Source organism: Biomphalaria glabrata, chromosome 11 (assembly GCF_947242115.1).
Source record: "Biomphalaria glabrata chromosome 11, xgBioGlab47.1, whole genome shotgun sequence".
Lineage (NCBI taxonomy): Eukaryota > Metazoa > Mollusca > Gastropoda > Planorbidae > Biomphalaria > Biomphalaria glabrata.
Genome location: NC_074721.1, coordinates 28,386,685 through 28,405,155, shown reverse-complemented (window position 1 = coordinate 28,405,155; position 18,471 = coordinate 28,386,685). Strand labels below are relative to the sequence as shown.

General features: G+C 35.9%; 1 protein-coding gene across 6 annotated transcripts in view; it reads right to left on the bottom strand.

Moving 5' to 3' along the window:
- LOC106051110 (transient receptor potential cation channel subfamily M member 2-like) overlaps positions 1-18,471 on the bottom strand; it is a 220,678-nt gene that overhangs the window by 125,239 nt on the left and 76,968 nt on the right. For 5 of the 6 annotated variants that reach the window (XM_056003788.1, XM_056003786.1, XM_056003790.1 and 2 more), the window contains exons 13-17: positions 8,855-8,909; positions 8,490-8,656; positions 6,735-6,841; positions 6,353-6,619; positions 5,473-5,533 (exon numbers count right to left, since the gene is read on the bottom strand). In XM_056003788.1, the coding sequence (XP_055859763.1) occupies positions 5,473-5,533; positions 6,353-6,619; positions 6,735-6,841; positions 8,490-8,656; positions 8,855-8,909 (657 nt within the window). The remainder of the gene's footprint in view (positions 1-5,472; positions 5,534-6,352; positions 6,620-6,734; positions 6,842-8,489; positions 8,657-8,854; positions 8,910-18,471) is intronic. The other variant, XM_056003789.1, reaches the window with a different exon arrangement.

Genomic DNA, 18,471 nt, shown 5'->3' with positions numbered 1-18,471 from the left:
ATGCATTTTATTTTTTAAATTTGTAATACTACAAAAATTAGGAAATACATTCAACTTAAAAATTAGGTAAGAAACATTTATTCATTTATACCCTTACATTATGTTGTTATATGGAAAAACATGGGCAACAATTAAAGTTTGAGCTTACATATTTGTTGTTTCTTTTTCTTACAAGAAAAAGAGTTGTATAATTATTTTTTTAAAGACGACAATTATTTTTATTCAAAAAAAGGTCACTTGGTTCACTTTCATGTACTTAGCAACTAAACACTAACACACTCATATGTTTGAATCGATAATAACAAGTTAATAATATGAAAAGCAATAATACAGAGAGAGAGTTTGTGTTATCACATAAACTCAGAGACATCCCCGTTCGGATCACCGGGATCGTATTGCAAGGAATATACTAAAGTGATTTTGTTTTGATTTTCAATTGTAATGATATGTAAAAAATTTATTTGCCGTTTTTACAAATTATTTTATTTTTCAGTAAAATGTTTTACATGTTTTGGATTTACCATCAAATTAAAGAAAATCATTGTCCAAACCTCCCGCTGAACGAAGGTGGATGGCAGCAAGCAGGATATGAACCTAGGATCGTCGAGATAATCATGCTAGCTAGCTAATCGAACGAATAGGCATTGCCTTTAACTTCATAACAAACTTATAGACGATAATTAATAAAGAGATATACTACACGTTATGGCATGAAAACTACCGGATATGTACGATATGATAATTTTAAATAATCATTTTGCATTGATTGGTAATTAAAAATAGAAAAGAGCAGTTATCTAACTTGTACTTTGTCAACGTCTGCTCGATATTCCAACACATTTACTCACTGAGCTATCGGCGTTTTCATTTCAATGAAACCGTAGGCCACAAAAACAGATGCATTTTACATCATCTGCCCTATAGAACACAAAGTTGGAAAGGGAAACTTTACTTTTTTTTACTATACATTTCTAGATCTAGTGTTAAAAAATCAAAATCTATTGTAAAAATTCTAGATCTAGTGTAAAAAATCTAGATTATATAGAAATCTAGCTAGTATTTTTTTTTTACTGTTGCTAGGTTTAATAAACATTAATGCACTGAGTTCTTTTTGTATTTTATTTAAAGAAATCATTGTACATGAAGTCAAAGAAAATATATAATATATAAATATATTATGCCAAACGGCCTATTTAGACTAAAAATGTCTTAATTAATACAAGCTAGTTGTCACGTGTTCATATACATTTGCTCTTTTAGCATTCTATTTAAAGAATTTATTATTAATTCTATATGACGTCGAAAGAAAAAATACACTACGTCACACGGCCTCGTTAGATTAAAAATGTCTTTATCAATAAGAGCAAGTAGTTGAGGGTTCACAGACATTGGTGCACCGAGTTCTTTAAAGCATTTCATTTGAAGAATTAATTCAATTAGAAAAAAAAACATTACCTCACAACTAGCTAAAGATTTATATATCTATATTGTAATAATTTAATGGAAGGCAACTCAAGGAGACATACATGTTTATTTATACGTAGACATGACAAACACAAAGGACATCTGCCTTGAACACAACATCTTCACTTCGGCTCTCCAGAATTGGGCGTAAATCGATTTTCTTTCTATTGTAAACTTCCTTCCTAGTCTGGTTTCTAGAAGTGCGCACCTTCTGCAATAGCCTGGTTGGCGTTTCGCATGGCAGAGTTATAATATTGTTACGTCCTTCTCTCTCTTCTACTCAGGCGTTATGTAAACACTGCTAAACACACAACGCATCAACACAAGAGCTTCAAATAATCTGATACCTTATTAAAGGTCAAATAAAACAGCTAATATGACAATTGGCAACACAATAAACTATACTGTACATTACGTATAAAAGTATACAGTCTCTTCCTCAACTCGTACATTTCAATCGAGGACTCTAACAGGACTGACTTCATGATCGACTCACAGTTCGGTCTCCTCCGTGTCCTCTCTTGAACTGCACTGCCTTACACACACTGTCTCTCTGATCTGCCCAGGCCTATGATCAGATGACCATAACACAAGTCATATTCACGTGCAAAGTTCATACCAGTACTGTCCCTTGCCGTTTGATTTAGCACGCTAAACTGTACTACTGGCGTGTCACATATGTCAACTGATAACACACAGTTAACCTTATCGCGTCTTTAATAGGGTTATTACACTGCCCCATTCTCATATTTGTCCGTCCCGGACAAAATTTACCTCACGACAAAGGCTGTGGAGGTTAGTCGAAGCAGGCGGGGGTTAATCGGTGAGGGCGACAATGGGCTTATATTGCCATCTTGATGGAGCCATCTGCGTTGCAGTCAGCAATTGTCGCTTTCGTCTCACCTGGTTGCATTGACGTCTCTATCGCATCGAAATGTACTCTGGACTTAGCAAACGTGACATTAATCTCTCTTTCACTACGGAGGGCAGCCACTTAACGCATGGGAAGGGATAGGATGCAGGGACCGGGGGTCACCAGGATCGTTGACCCAAAAGGTTACTTTGTAGGGCTTCTAGAAGAAGGGCTTAGAAATAAGTTTCAGGTCCATATGAGGGGAAATAGTGGCACACATCATCTTCAGGCTTGTCTGGAGGGGCAATATGGCAGAACTCCACTTGCAAAGGTCTCTCACTTTCAGCATCAGGCTCCATTTGAATTAATTGACCACCAACAGGGCTTTTCAAGTTAGTCTTGTCAGCAGAAGAGTCGTCTGTTGAGTTCAGACCCCGTCGATGACTTTCAACTTTCAGATGGCCGTTAATTGCTGCATCTGGCTTTGTTGCATTCTTCTGAACACCATTAGGACTTCTCTCTCTCTGATCTGTGCAGCTCTCATATCACGTACGTCTGCAGCACAAGCTTCGGTCAAAATGTAGGCCTTTTCTTTTTCTTCTTCATCTGTCTCTAACTGTATGTCACCATTGACTACATTCTGGAAGCTAGCCAACATCAGTTCTTGAAAGGTGATCAAAAGCTCTACAACATAGGGTATGAGTTCAAAGAGGTACCTGTTCGGATCTTTCTTCATCCACCAGGGCTTGCCGGAGACGTTCTTCAAGAGTTTCGTTGTTTTTTTCGTAGTTCTTCAGTCCTCACCATTTCAGCTCTTGTTTTAGATCTTTCAGATTCATTTCAGCAGTTTTACAGAAGCCATAGGTAATCCCACTTCTGACGCCAGTGTTACTTTGTTCTCTCTCTCTCCTACTCAGGCGTTCTGTAAAGACTGCTAAACACACAACGCATCAACATAAGAACCTGATAACAAGAGCTTCAAATAATATGGTACTTTATTAAGGTTTAAAAAAACAGCCACTATGACAATTGGCAACACAATAAACTACACTGTACATCATTGTACAAAACTTTAATGTCTCTTCCAGGACTTGTACATTTCACTCGATCACTCTACCTGGACTGACTTCATGGTCGACTTACAGTCCCGATCTCATCCGTGTCCTTTCTTGAACTGCACTGCGTTACACACTTTGTGTCTCTGGTCTGGTCAGGCCTATGATCAGATGACTATAACACAAGTCATATTCACGTGCAAATTCATACCAGTATTGCCCATTGCCTTTTGATTTACCGTGCTAAACTGTACTACTGGCCTGTGTCACATATGTCAGCTGATAACACACAGTTAACCCTATCACGTTGCCAGTAGTGTTATTACAATTTTACATTATTATTATTTTTATTATATAAATACGACTTTAATCCTTATATATATTTTTATGTAACTGAGTTTATTTTCTGCGAAAGTCCAGCGTGTCAGAAGGTCATGTCTAGTGTGTGTGTGTGCTTATAGTACTTGAGCAATTTAAGATGTGCTTGTATTCGTTCACTATTCTACTATAATCTTGTTAAATAATGCCAATAAAGTGGTTTTCTAGAAATAGTTATTTCATTACAATTAATTCAACATGATTATGTATCTGGATTAGTGTTGGAATCTTTAAACAACAATAGATAAATTACTTAGACCGAAAGAGATAGATATCGATCCAAATGCTCCCCCAGCCTCAGAAAAATAGACTCACTGGTATGGTACATTTCAGTCCATCAAGGATATTAACGATGGCTTTAAGCTTTTTTTTTTGAAAAATCACGTAACAGTTACGTTATGCATGCTCATCAGTGATGTATCGTCCTATTCGATGGCCATAGACACAGTCAAGGCTACTTATATCAAGGTAACGAATGACACTTTTGCTACACATTTGGTTGCTACATGTAAACAGCAGCCTGGAAAAACAAAGACTATGAAGACTCGATGGGACTGTGACATTAAAGAAGTAACTGCAGTCCAACACTATTAGACAGCGGCTACTGTAAAAAACATCGCTTACTCTACAAAGCGTTTATGACGAAGCTTGAGTGTTAGAAACAGCAAAGACGCATGCAAATGCTTAAAATTCAACGAACACAATCTCTTGTGTGGCAATAAAAAGGTAAAAGCCTGAACAACCTATTGTCGATACTTTAAAAAAAAATATATTTTTAATTGAAAATACGGAAAAATTTGATATCGATAATTAAACTATTTTTAGGTATTCTCCAAAAATATAAGCGTAATATAAGTCAATTATGCGATTTCAAACTATCATTTGACATAATTTATTTTTAGTAAAACAATATCCGGAACTATTTTATAGTTAATGAAACATATGTCAAGATAGAGAGTTATATTTAGTTTTCATATGCTATTTGCATGAACAAATTGGAGCAACATATTATTGTTCATGTATTTTGGCAACGTTTAACCACAAAACTTAAATGTAATATAAGTTAGAAAAGCATACAAAATGTGTTGGCATTGATCCAGCTTTCAAAATACATCCCATACTATCTATTATGGATACTTAAAACTATTGAGATATTTCGGAAAAGCATCATAGGTTAACCACTAAACAAAAAGAAATAAAATCTGATTATTTAAAAATTGTGAGGGAACTAGCATAGCAGCTAGTTTAGAGAAAAAGAAAAAAAGTTAGCTAATATTCATATTTGTGTAAACATTTCTTGTACATTTTATAAATATATGCCTAAGTGATAATGAAAATGGAAAAATAAATATGCAACAGTCTTTGTTAACATAATGTAACATTATCTCCCTTACATTTTTGTATTGTTTTAGTATCGGTGTATTTTTATGAAAAAAGAGTTACATAATTAATATTTAAACTAAACGGTTTGCTTTTAGAAAACAAAAAGTAGCCTTTGCCATTAAACTTTGAAAGCTTTATAGCATGATGAAATAATGTTTATCATATTTATTCTAGTTTTTGAGATCTTAGTGTGACAGACGGACATTTTGTACTAATCCAATAGCCTATTTTCTTTTTCAGGCGGCCAGTTAAAATTGTAGCTCTAAAAAGCATGAAATTAAAACAAATAAGCTTTAATCAAAATAATACTAACACTTATGTCCCTTTATAAATACTTACAAATCGAAAAAAAGCTATCCAGCATGGAGCTTGTAGTTCACAGATAATGCTAGTGCAGCTACTGGAACAGAAGAATTTTTCTTTTTTTTATTTTGAAATTAAAAATTTTCGGAAAATTTAGAATTTATAATAAATGTGTGTTTTAGGAATAAACGAGAATTATATGATGCATCTTTTTTGACATAATTAGACATTGGTCTTAGGCTAAAGCATCTGAAGTAAATTTTAGGTGCACCCACCACCCCAATAAAATCCCCCAAAATGGGTAGGTTGGAATTGTGTAACTGTTGTTGTTTTGTTTTTTTTTATTCGCTTACATTTGAATGTTTAAGTTTCACCATCACTTGCCCCATCGCAGCCAAACTATATGTAAAGCAAACTAGAATCTTCAGAGTTTACATCGCCCTAGCAGATGGTTTGGAGGTAACAAAAAATATTTTCATCTAAAGCTAACTACAGTCATTAAATTACATAAGCATAGCCAGTACTGTTTAGTCGAACATAATTGCAAAAAAATTCAATGGGAGAGGGCTGGCACCCTGAGCTACCCCACCAGGTGCCACAGACACTGCATGGAATGTTTTCAAGATACTTTAGGTGTTTAGTTAACACAACTCTACTTATTTCAATAAAAAATTGAAGTGTCTTTTAAAAGGCGAAGTGATGTCATTGTTTGCATGCATGTAAAAAAACAACGCCAAATGAGTGTTTTTTTATTTTATTATTTTTAACGATCAAAAAAACTATGGCTGGAATATTCTTGGTCCATTGGTGAATTTGATGGGACCGCCTCTGAGTTTGTGTGATAAAACAAACTGTCATTGTAATCTTGTTTTTTTTTAGAATTAACACCTTAACGTACAAAATTCTAAAGTTTTACCTGTTTTTTGTTGTTTCTGACGTTTCCATTTTCGCTTGTTCGAATCTACTGTTCCTTGGAACGCTGCTATTGTTCCACATCTCTTCATTCAGCATGATGCACGGTGTTTGAGATAGAAATTTACCAAGTTTGTTACATAATGCTAAGTCCAAACAGCTGTAGCCATTCCACGATCCTTCTAACCTACAGATGAGCAAGTCATAAACGATGTCTGGATTTGTAGCGTATGTTTTGTTTAATGTGGAAATGGCCAAGTCTTCAAAGTTCCTGAAAGAAAAGTGACATGTGTTTCAATAAAACAAAATCTGTTATAACTATAATATAATAATTAGTATCAATTAATATTTACAAAATATATTAGAATTAAAAAAAAATTAAAAACCTTTTTTCTTTATCCAGTTTAGTATCGTGGTCGTCGTGATCATTTTTGTATAATGTCTTAAGATCATTTATTATTTCTATGGCATACAGTGCTGCTATAGTCGGTCTCTAAGAAAAGTTGTATCCGTGATAAAATTAGTGAAATTAGTTTTACAATTGTTTATTGCAAATAACAGTACATTATTACAGCAAACAATTTATACGATAGGTACATATACATTCATAGCCAAAATTATTTTTAACATTTTGTTTGCAAGGCAAAATTAATCTGCAGAAGAAACATGGAGAAAAAAAATTACAAAGCTTATATTAACTCACTCTGTTTGTCTGTCTTTCTGTCTGTCTGGTAAAACGTGTTTAAACGTTTTTTCTACCATATCCAGTCTCGAATCAAGTTGAAACTTGCACAATTAGTCACTAGCATATGTCAAATTCTGTTCTTCTTAACAGTTGGCTTATTAATGGTTAACCAAGGACAATTAATTAATACTAAATAAACTCCATCTCCAGCTCTAGCTATCCATGACAATAATAATAACTTTAATCAGCAATAAAGCACACATTGACTGCAACACTTTCAGTAAATATTAAGTACACAAACATTTTAAGTACCCAAACACCAGTTCAAGAAACAACTGTCCTTCCTGGACTGGTAACAGGGCCCCACAGACTAGCATATTCTCTCTCAGATTCAAGAAAACTAAACCATTTAGTTCACATCACGGACATCACTATTCACATTCATATATCTATTCATACTAAAAATATCAACAAAGAAAAATATTCACACTCACCATATCTGCTCCTGACAGCATAGTCAAGACATGAATCAATTGAAAAAGTAGCAAATTAATAAATCAATTCCTGGTAATTAAAATTTTGTTTGTAACCAACAAGGGAAACTAATCCTTCAGTATTCACAGATACTGCTTCATTTTTAGGGTTAAGTCATCTTAAACAATTTTAATGCTATTTCTCCCACACGAGTTCTCTGTTTTAGTTGATTCTTAAAACAATTATTTATTTTACCTAACTAAAAATAAATCAATTAAAAATAAACAAGTAATTAATTAATTTTTTTTGATATGGAAAAAGTGAAATAACTTGTACATTATTGATATAGTGTTAGAGGTAGGTTCTTCCCCTCTACAAAACATTTTCTTTAAAAAAATAATTTTGCTTGTTTAGTTGTTTAGAAATAAATTAGTTTTTAGTACTTTTTGTTAAACGTAATTCGCTTATGGGTGCCAAGAACATGACATTTCATTGTGACATATAAAATTGTATTACCTCTTTATAAGAAATGAAATCTTTTAAGTCAGATTGTTGTTTGCAGATAAAATAATGGCTGAATAACTTACTTCTGATGAATTAGCTTCGTTGATTATTGATGTCTGTCTAAAACGTCTGCTAACTTAACTTTAGTTTCCCATCTTCAGGTGTGTTTACCATGTTCTAAGTTGTGTTATGATAGACTATATTTACTGTTCATATTACTTTCGCGCTGGAATTGTATATGGTAGTGCTGCAAAATCGATGTTTTTTTTTTGTTATTTATTAGATAGGGAACTTGTTTGGTACCAGTTTTTTTTTAATCCCGATTCAAAAAAGGGTGGGGGGTGGAGCGACTTTTTTCTGTATTATTAAATTACATATGCTTAGTATTGATATATTTTATTTCATGTTTTTTTTTCCAAATTTGCACTACTAGCAAGAAAAAGATAACTAACGTATTCTTATTTATTTTTACTCTTACCGATAGAGTTCTCCATAATAATACAGCTAATTTAAAATTTTCTGTTATAACTGCATATATATAAAGATCGCGTTCTTTGGAATCATTTCCTGTGTTTGAGCTTTGATCATTTGTTTTGTCATAGTTATCGCATCTCAGCTTTTGCTTTTTCTGTTCTCCCTGTTCATCTGTATCAAGTGATATTAATTAAATAAAGATAATGCTTTCTAGACATAATATTTATAACGCTTAGTGTTATTAGTAAATGTTCATAAATAATCATTATTTTATTTAAATAATATATATAAAAACATTATGTTTTAAATTCAAGGCATATTTTTGCATGACAATGCTATTAATTATGTAAAAAAAAAAAAAAAACAAACCTTCTGTTTCAATTAAATATTTAACTTTTAGATGGGCTTTGTTTTTCTCTGTATTCTATAAGAAGTAAATTAAAACATATTATGTTTGCAATCCAATTAAAAAAATATTCATGCATTTTTGATGAGCATTTTCAACATTCTTGTCACTTTTTTTTCATACTAAAACAACTGTTTATGTGTTTTTATTTATGCCCTCTTATGCATGTATAGTAAAATACATTTAAAGATTGCTGCTCATGAACAAATATAATATTTTTATTTACTTTTATGTAAATTATAAGACTTTAGCGAAGATGAAGACTATTTATAGATTATAAATCCCTAGATTTAGACTTCATAAAATAGGAAATATATATATATAACCTGCATTGCACGTTTTCATTAGTCGCGAAATTATGTACACCATAAAGAAACAAAGAAGATAAGGAAACCAAGGACGCTTTAGCTTTTATTTGTTTGGCTCTAGATCTAGTTTCTTAGTTGTAATTAAACGTGAAACTTTATAATCTGTTCGTTGAGGTTATGAGCTACATTGCGCACTGTGATTAGATGCAAGACTGTGACACAAGACAGAGACACGCTAAAAGATTGAGGAAGTGAAAGATGGTCAATAATAGACGAAAGACGACCCAAGGAAGAGGATCTTGCACGGTTGGTCAGAAGGGTGGTGGAAGAGGCGAGAGACGAACGGCGACCCTATGCCACACAAAATAGAACATCATTTTGCTCCTGGAATTGCAACACACCTGATCATATGCAAAGATATTGCTAAAGAAATAGAAGTTTAAAGATACAACAAATGATCGGCAACAAGTATCATGCTTTACTTTTGGACACTGAGGAATCTCGATAATTCGAACCGATTATATTAGAGTTTAGAAAATAACAGAAACAAACGGGTATACACTGAAATTTGCCACTGGCAAGCTAATACCAGTTTTGGAACAGGTCAGACTAAACTACGAAATTCAAGCCCAATCATTCAATATAGAGTTTCTGATCGCCAATGTGACCAACGAGTGTATCATTGGTTTATATTTTATGCAAGCATGGCTCTTTACAAAATACTTAAGTAGGATAAGGGAGACGATCAAGCAAAAGAATTTTGTTGGTAGAAGAGAAGACCATATCAGCACAATCGGAATGTATTGTTATAAACCTTGTGGTGACACAGATGAGGGTAGTGGTGTGTGTGTAGTCAACATACGCAAAATGCCCCAGGCCAACGGTTGACGAGCGGTCAACCGTGACGAGCTACGACGGTCAACCGAGACGAGTGTCAACATGAAGGTTTGAGTAGGATCGGCGTCGTGAACAGAGCTCAGGAGCGTCACGAGGGATGTAGTCATATGACCACCCAGAATGGTCGAGCGACGTTCTGCTCGGTTCTAGAAGGCCAGCAGGGACCCTATATAAAGAGCGAAGGTATCAGAGATGAGTCAGTTACAACTTCCCGATTTACAGTTCGTTACTACGGCTCAGTACAAGTCCGAGACGAGACAGAGAGACCAGTGCAAGAGTTGAGACGGCGGCACGGCTATTAACTTGAGAGATATTTGTACAGTCTTGTGTTACGTGCTGCCAATTGTACAGTATTGGCTGTTATTTTATTGACATTAAACTATTACGTTATTCGGAGCCCTGAGTTGTCAAGTTCTTAAAGTTGGTGGTGCAAGGTGCAGAGAGCTGGATAGTGAGATTCGTAACAGTATAATATGGGAAAAGGTTAATGAAAATTGCGAAGCGATCGGCACGAAACTCGCAGTAACATCGAGAGGAAAACGAAATATGCTTGCTGTGAGAAAGACGTTGGTGGTCAGTGTTGATGATGAAAAGGTCCCTGTCATTAATCTTTAGTCGCAGGAAAAGACGTTACGAGCGGGAATTGTAATAGCAAACAGTTACTCTGTGGATCTGATTACACAATGTCTGAACGCAGAGGCATCAACTTACACGACAACGAAAGAGAACTCTCGGAGGCACATACTTCTTACAAAGACGAAAGAAAGTCTTTCGATGGAAGAAAATAATAAAGCTGAGAAATTAAATTTAGAATTTATGGACATTATGCCATTATGACAAGGATGACTGAAGGATGACAAACTTTGTACAACACATTATTGTTACAGGAAATGATAGACCCATTCAACAAACTCCGCAAGAAGCCTTTGATATGCTGGTCCGTATGAAGCAACAAGGAGTGATCGAGCCATCCAAAAGTCTGTGGTGTTCATTAGTTGTGCTGGTTGAAAATAAAGATGGGAGTTTGAGGTTTGGTATAGATAGCAGGGAATTGAATGATGTCACGCAAAAGGCAGTTATCCTCTTTCCCGCATTGATAATCCATCTAACACACTAGCCTTATTACGAGTCTTCTCGAATTTAGACCTCAAGAGTGGAAATTGCCAGGAAGGGATGTATCTCAAGAATAAAATTTCAGCTGGAAGGGGCCTGTGGGAAATTAAAGTGATGCCATTTGGTTTATGCAATGTAGCGGCCACTTTTCTATCTCTTACTCCGCCGAATCGTCCCTGTACATATCTTTGGTATCGACCTCGGTTACTATAAAACTGTCCTGGTCTACTACCCATTTGGTTCCTTCCTTGTCCTCTAAACCTATTTTGTTCATCATATCTAAATCGTCTACCGTTGTTGATGTAGTTGTCTCGTGTATCCCTTGTTCTGTTAAATGCAACTATTTCTTCTATGTCGCTGCCTCTGGATAATTTCTTCTCGGGATGTGCCACCTTATTTCATAAATTGTTTTGTCTATCATTAGAAATGTCTTTAGACCGTCAAATGTCTTTTCTATTTTAGCGTTTTCAGTCCAATTTTCAAAACTACTGGTCATTCTGTCCATGAATGTCTGTGGGTCATCATTTGTTTCTATCGCACAGTTAACAAATTGTTCACGGTAGTACGCCTCTTTTTTTCCGTACGTTCGTAGTAATTGTTCTTTCACCACGCTATAGCTGCTCTGGTTCATGCATATCTTCGATGGAACCTCTGCTACAAATGACTTTGATAATAAGAATGGCCATTTGTCTTCGGGGTATTCCAGTTCTCTCATTTCAATTTCAAATTTCTTCAAAAAAATGTCAATGTCCATTTTGGCTTCTTCAAATATCGCACCTTTATATTTTGCCAGTTTATTCCCTGTAGTTTCCCCTTTTCTTTTATCACTCTCTTTTTCTTGGTGTGTTTTTTAACTTTTTCTCTGCCGTCTCTTTTTCAAACGCTAATCTTTCTCTTTCAATGGCAACTAATTCATTTTTCTTTTCCCTTTCAATTGCTACTATCTCCTTATTCTTTTCACTTTCTCTTTTGTCCTCCTTATCTAATCTCTCCCTTTCTTTTTCTCTTTCCATCGCTAATCTCTCCTTTTCTTTTTCCCTTTCTCTTTTGTCCTCCTTATCTAATCTCTCCTTTTATTTTTCTCTTTCCATCGCTAATCTCTCCTTTTCTATGGCTAATCTCTCCCTCCCCATCAACCTTTCTTGTACGTATTTTCTTAGTTCTGCCCTTTCAAGCTCCAACAACCTTCCCTCTTCCTTCAATGCTGCTACCTTGTCCGCTATAGTCTATTACTAATGATATCGAATTGATTGTTCTCCTGTCTCTAGATCTAGACTTTACTATCTCTACTGTCTTCTGACAGGAGATCCACTGTGTATAGAGGGATACGTGGGTTTTACCTTTGCGTTGGGCGCCACTTGTTACGTCTTCATATGGGATAAGACTCTTTAGACATGGAAACGACAAATCACAGTTTATAAATACTTTAATCTTTATTAACACTGAAAACACTTTCTTGTTCATATTCCTCCATTTTTGTTCTTCTTCCATTTTCAACACGCATTCGCACCATTTCACATTTACACTAAGATGCGCACGTAACACACCAAAATGCTGATGCTCTATCTCTACAACCATGCGAAACAGAATGCAAACATTGTAAGAAAGTCGAAGAAAAGGAAGCGATAATTTATTGAAGACGTTTGGACCTGAATGTTTTAGCACTTCAATCTAATACTAATATCCGAGAGGATCAGCTGAAAGATGAGGATGTGGCAACCGTTCTTCTTTAAAAAGGGGGACAACAGCCAGATTGGCAATATATCGCAGAGAAAGTGGCTACCATGAATACGTATTGGGCACAATGGGATTCAGTGGTAGTAGAAAAAGCTGTTCTTAAGTGAATGCGGAACATCAACACGATTACAAATAGTTCTGCCCAAAGTTAGAATCCAAGAAGTACTCCAAGAGTTGCACAATGGCTCCACTGGTTATCACTTGGGTATTAACAAGACGTTGGAAGCTTTTTTATTGGTGTTGATACAAGGAAGACGTAGAGGATTGGTGCAGAAGATGTGACCGATGTCCAACAACCAAAGGCTCACAACGTCGAAAAAGGGGACCCCTACAACAGTACAATGTAGGTGTTTCATTCTAGAGAATCGCAATGGATGTAGCTTGTCCTTTTCTGAGACACTAAAAGGTAACAGATATAATCTTGTGATAATGGGTAGACTCATAGAATTTTGAGTATGTAATTTGCTTTTATATATTGAAGAGGTGGTTTTTAGCTATAAACCCTCTGGAGGGGGTTTTAAACAAGAACCACTCTTGGCTACGCTTATAGAATCTGGTGACTGATGTATGGATAGTCTAATATTGAAGGAAGGGGTATCGTAGATTTGGAGGGGGTTTTAGAATCAAATTTTACTTAGCTATTCTCTAGAAAATTGTGGATTTTCGCTTGCATTTTTTTTTCCGTTTTTGTTTTATAGAAGATAGGGATTTGGCTGGAAAATCTCCTAATAGGGGGCTTAAGCTCAAAATCCACTTGGCTGCGCTGGGGCATGTGACGGTTTAGTATTAAGATCTCACCTAAAATAAATAAAATCAAAGCAGAAAATCAGTCACTAAATTTCGATCCCCCCCTGCGGGTGGGGATTTCATTTCGTTAAAGTTTGAACCCCAAACCTCTCTGGCTACGCCCATGATATAAACATTTATTTGTATTTTTATTTGCAAGTGATACATTTTTTTTAAACAGGCTTATTTGCAACTTCGTTTTGTAACAGATCTACAATTCAAAGCTCAAAACAATAAAAAAATTCGAAAGTGGGAGGAGAAATTTTGTTTACCAAATAGGTTCTACTCTAAATTTTTGCATTGTATGGATTCAATTGTAAATAGTGAGTTATAGCCCCACATTTATTTATACAGTATAATAATATCAGATTTTGTAAGGGTTGGAATGTGGCGACTAAGAAAAGAATATTTGGTTCAAAACTTATCTCAATTTTTTAATATTATACAGAGACATTTCTTATCAATTCTAAACTTTCCAAAACAAATGATAAATGTATGTGCAATTACATAAACTTTGTCGCCATAATTGTCTATTCTGTTTTAAAACGTCATGTTTTCGTCTGAAAAGAGGAGGGAACTGTAAAAAGAAAACGTTTAATCGAGTAAGAGTCCTTGCTCCTTTTTTTTATAATGTCTGCAAATAATTGCATTTGGCATAAAAGAAATAAGGAAGAGGCGACTCGATATAAGAACTTAATTTAAAGCATATATAAATTATATTAGTCACTTTTTAAAATTTTGTAATTTCTTAACTAAAATACAAAAGAAAAAGTATTGGTTTCTCTAATGTGACGAGGGTGATTGCATGTATTGTCCCTACCACCTGATACAACCTTTTTTCATTTTATATTTACTAACGATAAATTTTGAGATTAGAGTATGGTGCGACAAAATAATAGGTTAAAATTTTAATAATAGTTTATATCCTATACTCTTAAGCGAGCGATTCTTGTATATATATATTGTGGTGACACGGTTACTGTGTGGTCAACCGTGACACACGGTCAAGTGTTGAGTATCGAGAGTTAGGGGACTTGGGGGGAAGTGACTAGTGTGTAAACAAGAAGAGAGAGAGAAAAAGGTCAGCGAGTGAAGCAGGAGATCTGTACATAACGTTGCCGTGTATATGTGTTTTTGTTAAAATGTTCCACAATTAAAAGGCACTTTAAACGTAAAAGGACTTGTTTCTTCACAACTGGCGACCCCGACGAGATACGACGAGGCACAAGTAAGTGGAAATGTCGATGTACAAAATATTTAGAGAAGCGGGCAAGGAAAATGGCCTGCAAGGGGAAGAACTGGAAAAGTTCATAACATTAAAAATAACACAGGAGGAAGAAAGGGAAGAAAGGAGATTTAATAGGGAAGAAGCCAAAAAGAAAGAAGAAGATAGTAGAAGGAAGGAAATTTTACAACTAGAACTAAAACTTAAAGAAAAGAAAGACAAAGAACAGCAAAATGAAAAGGAGGAACACTTTGACAAATACAAACAATTAGACAGAATGTCTCCATTTGACGAGAGCCAGAATGAATGCATTGACTCATATCTACTGAGATTTGAGGATATAGCAACATCATGCAACCTCCCACAGACAGAATGGGCAAGAAGCCTCATGGGGCGCTTAAAAGGTAGAGCCATCAACATCTGTCTTCAAATGAGAGATGAAGAAAGAAAAGAGTACGTGGCCGTAAGGGAGGCGTTGCTGAGACAGTTTGGCTCCACAAGTTACGAATACAGAAGGAGATTGAAAGAGTCGACACCTCTGGCGAACGACGATCCTCAAATATTCGTCACCAACATGTCGATATACTTCGATCGATGGGTAGACCTGTCAAAAGTGGATCACAAATATGAAACCCTCAGAGAACACATCATAATGGACGCTGTGATGGAAGCTTACAATAATAATGTGAAAACATACGTCACGGAGCGAGAGCCAAAGACCATCAGCAGCCTGATAGCACAACTAAGGCAGTATAAGGCCGCACACCCAAGGGAAGTGTTAGCTAGAGAGAACCCAACTGCGACATCAGCTTTTATGGTGAACAACGCTGCAAGAATGCGGACTCCTAGCCCTTTATATAGAAGAGAGAACGCTGACAAGAGCCCAACATATAGATCTCGAAGAGAGAAAGATGAAGGAATGAGCCCAACATATAGATCTCGAAGAGAAAAAGATGAAGAAATGAGCCCAACATATAGATCTCGAAGAGAAAAAGATGAAGAAATGAGCCCGACCTATAGATATCGAAGAGACAACGATGAAGAAATGAGTCCAACATATAGATATCGAAGAGAGAAAGATGAAGAAAGGAGACCAACATATACTTACAAGAATAGAGAATATCAACGTAATCAGCAAAGAGTTCGTTTCCAATGTCAAATTTGTGGTAGAACAAACCACACAACAGAGACTTGCTTCTACAACCGACGCAATAAAGATTGGAACGACAGACCAAGAGATCGAGCATTTGCTGCCAAACACACTAATAAACTGCAGGTATACCCAGGCTTTGTGGGAGAACAAATGACCAACGTACTGTACGATACAGGTGCAACTGCAATTTTAGTCGCAAAAGAATACGTCAATCCACAAGAGTACACCGGAAGAAGACAAGACTGTGTTGGTTACACTGGTCAAGTAACTACACATCTGGTAGCACGTATCAACATACACACACCGTTCATCAGTGGTTGGCATGAGGCTTTAGTACTAGACAATAAGCCTGACAACATTGGCCTTATCATTGGCTGTATCAAAGGCTCTAAACCTTGCACAGTAGAATAATTGAACAAGTGGAAAGAAAAATACACACAGAAATGTTCCATGGTTACTACAAGAGCTCAGAAGAAAGCAGAAGAAGTGCTAAATACAAACGATAACATACAAGTTCCTTATAACAATGAAAATGAAAATACAGAAACAGAAATTAGCGATATGAGAAGCCATAATCAAGTGAACAACCCGAATGAAATCTCCACAGAAAGTCAAGACCCACTACACATTAAAACAGAAAAATTTGTCAGTGAACAGAAAAATGACCCAGATCTAATAAAACTCATAGAAAGTGAAGCTCCACCAAGACGAGGGTTAATCAAGATAGGCGAAGATGGTGTCTATGTGAGAGAAATTCATCTGAATGCAGGCAAGACACAACAATTGCTAGTTCCAAAGAAGTATAGAGAAACAATTTTAAAGCTTGCACATGACACCCCGTTTGCCGGACATATGGGAGTAAAGAGAACATTGAATAGAATCTTGAATGAATTTTTTTGGCCGAGAATTACGCAAGAAGTCAAGGCCTACATAAAATCCTGACATATTTGCCAAATACATGGAACAAAGGGAACATATATGCAAGCTCCAATACAAACAACAGACTTAAGTGAAATGCCATTTGAAAAGATAGCTGTAGATATTATTGGACCAATGCCAGTAATATCCGGAAGAGGCCATCGCTACAAAATGACTGTTGTAGACATGTGCACACGGTTTCCAGAAGCAATACCATTGAAAAGAATTTCTTCCGAAGATGTCGGAGACGCACTTACAGCAATATTTGCAAGAACAGGTTACCCTCGCATAATACTGAGTGATCAAGGCACCCAGTTTAAATCAAATGAATTCGCACAGTTTTGCAAAACTCTGAATATTAAACAACAATTTGCTGCCCGTTTTCACCCCCAAGCAAATGGGATGTGCGAACGCCTGAATTCAACACTGAAAACAATGCTGAACAAAGTAGCACAGGACAACCTAACAGACTGGGACAAGCTGATCAACCCCATACTGTTCGCCTACAGAGAAGTAACACACACAACAACGGGCTTCTCGCCATTCGAGATGCTCTATGGCTCACCTGTTAGGGGACCCATGTCACTATACAGAGACTTTCTAGTAAATAGGAACATAGAACATGACGTACTCACAGGATACGATCTTGTCATCAAAACAAGACAAAATATAATCAAATCATGCGAAACTGTCCAAAAGCAAACAAACAGAGAGAAACCAGAACTATTGAGAAAGCTAAATCAGGGTCAAAAGTTGAGAACACTACAAGTTGATGATAATGTCATGGTTCTGCTGCCTGACAAAAATAACCAGCTATTTATAAAATGGCAGGGCCCATTCCAAGTCACAAGGTGATTTCGAAGGTCGACTACAGTATAAACATCAGAGGTCGAGACAAAGTATTTCACATCAATATGCTGAAGCTGTACATGCCCAGACCATTTACTCTTTCAACGAACGCTAAGCAAGACACGCAAGACAGTCAGAGAGTCATGATGATAGAAACAATAGAGGAACCAGATGAATTACCATGTCCAGTTATTGAAAGCTGTGAAACTGTGAAAGATATAAACACATCACACCTCCAGTACCCAGTTAAGCAAGATATTGATAAACTGCTAGCTCAATGGGCGCCAATATTCACAGACAAACCGGGTAGAACAACTGCCATAAAACACACTATCCAACTGACTGATACGAAGCCCACAAAATCCAAACCATATCCAGTTTCCTTACACCATGAAGAGATACTGAAAAAGGAAATTGAAACGCTGCTAAAAATGGGAATAATTGATACATCCAGATCTCCATACTCAGCTCCAGCAGTCCTAGTGAAACAAAAGGAAACAACCGGGAAGATGCGTCTATGTGTAGACTACCGGAAACTAAACGCCATTTCAGTGAAAGATACATACCCAATGCCTAACATAGAGAACATTATAC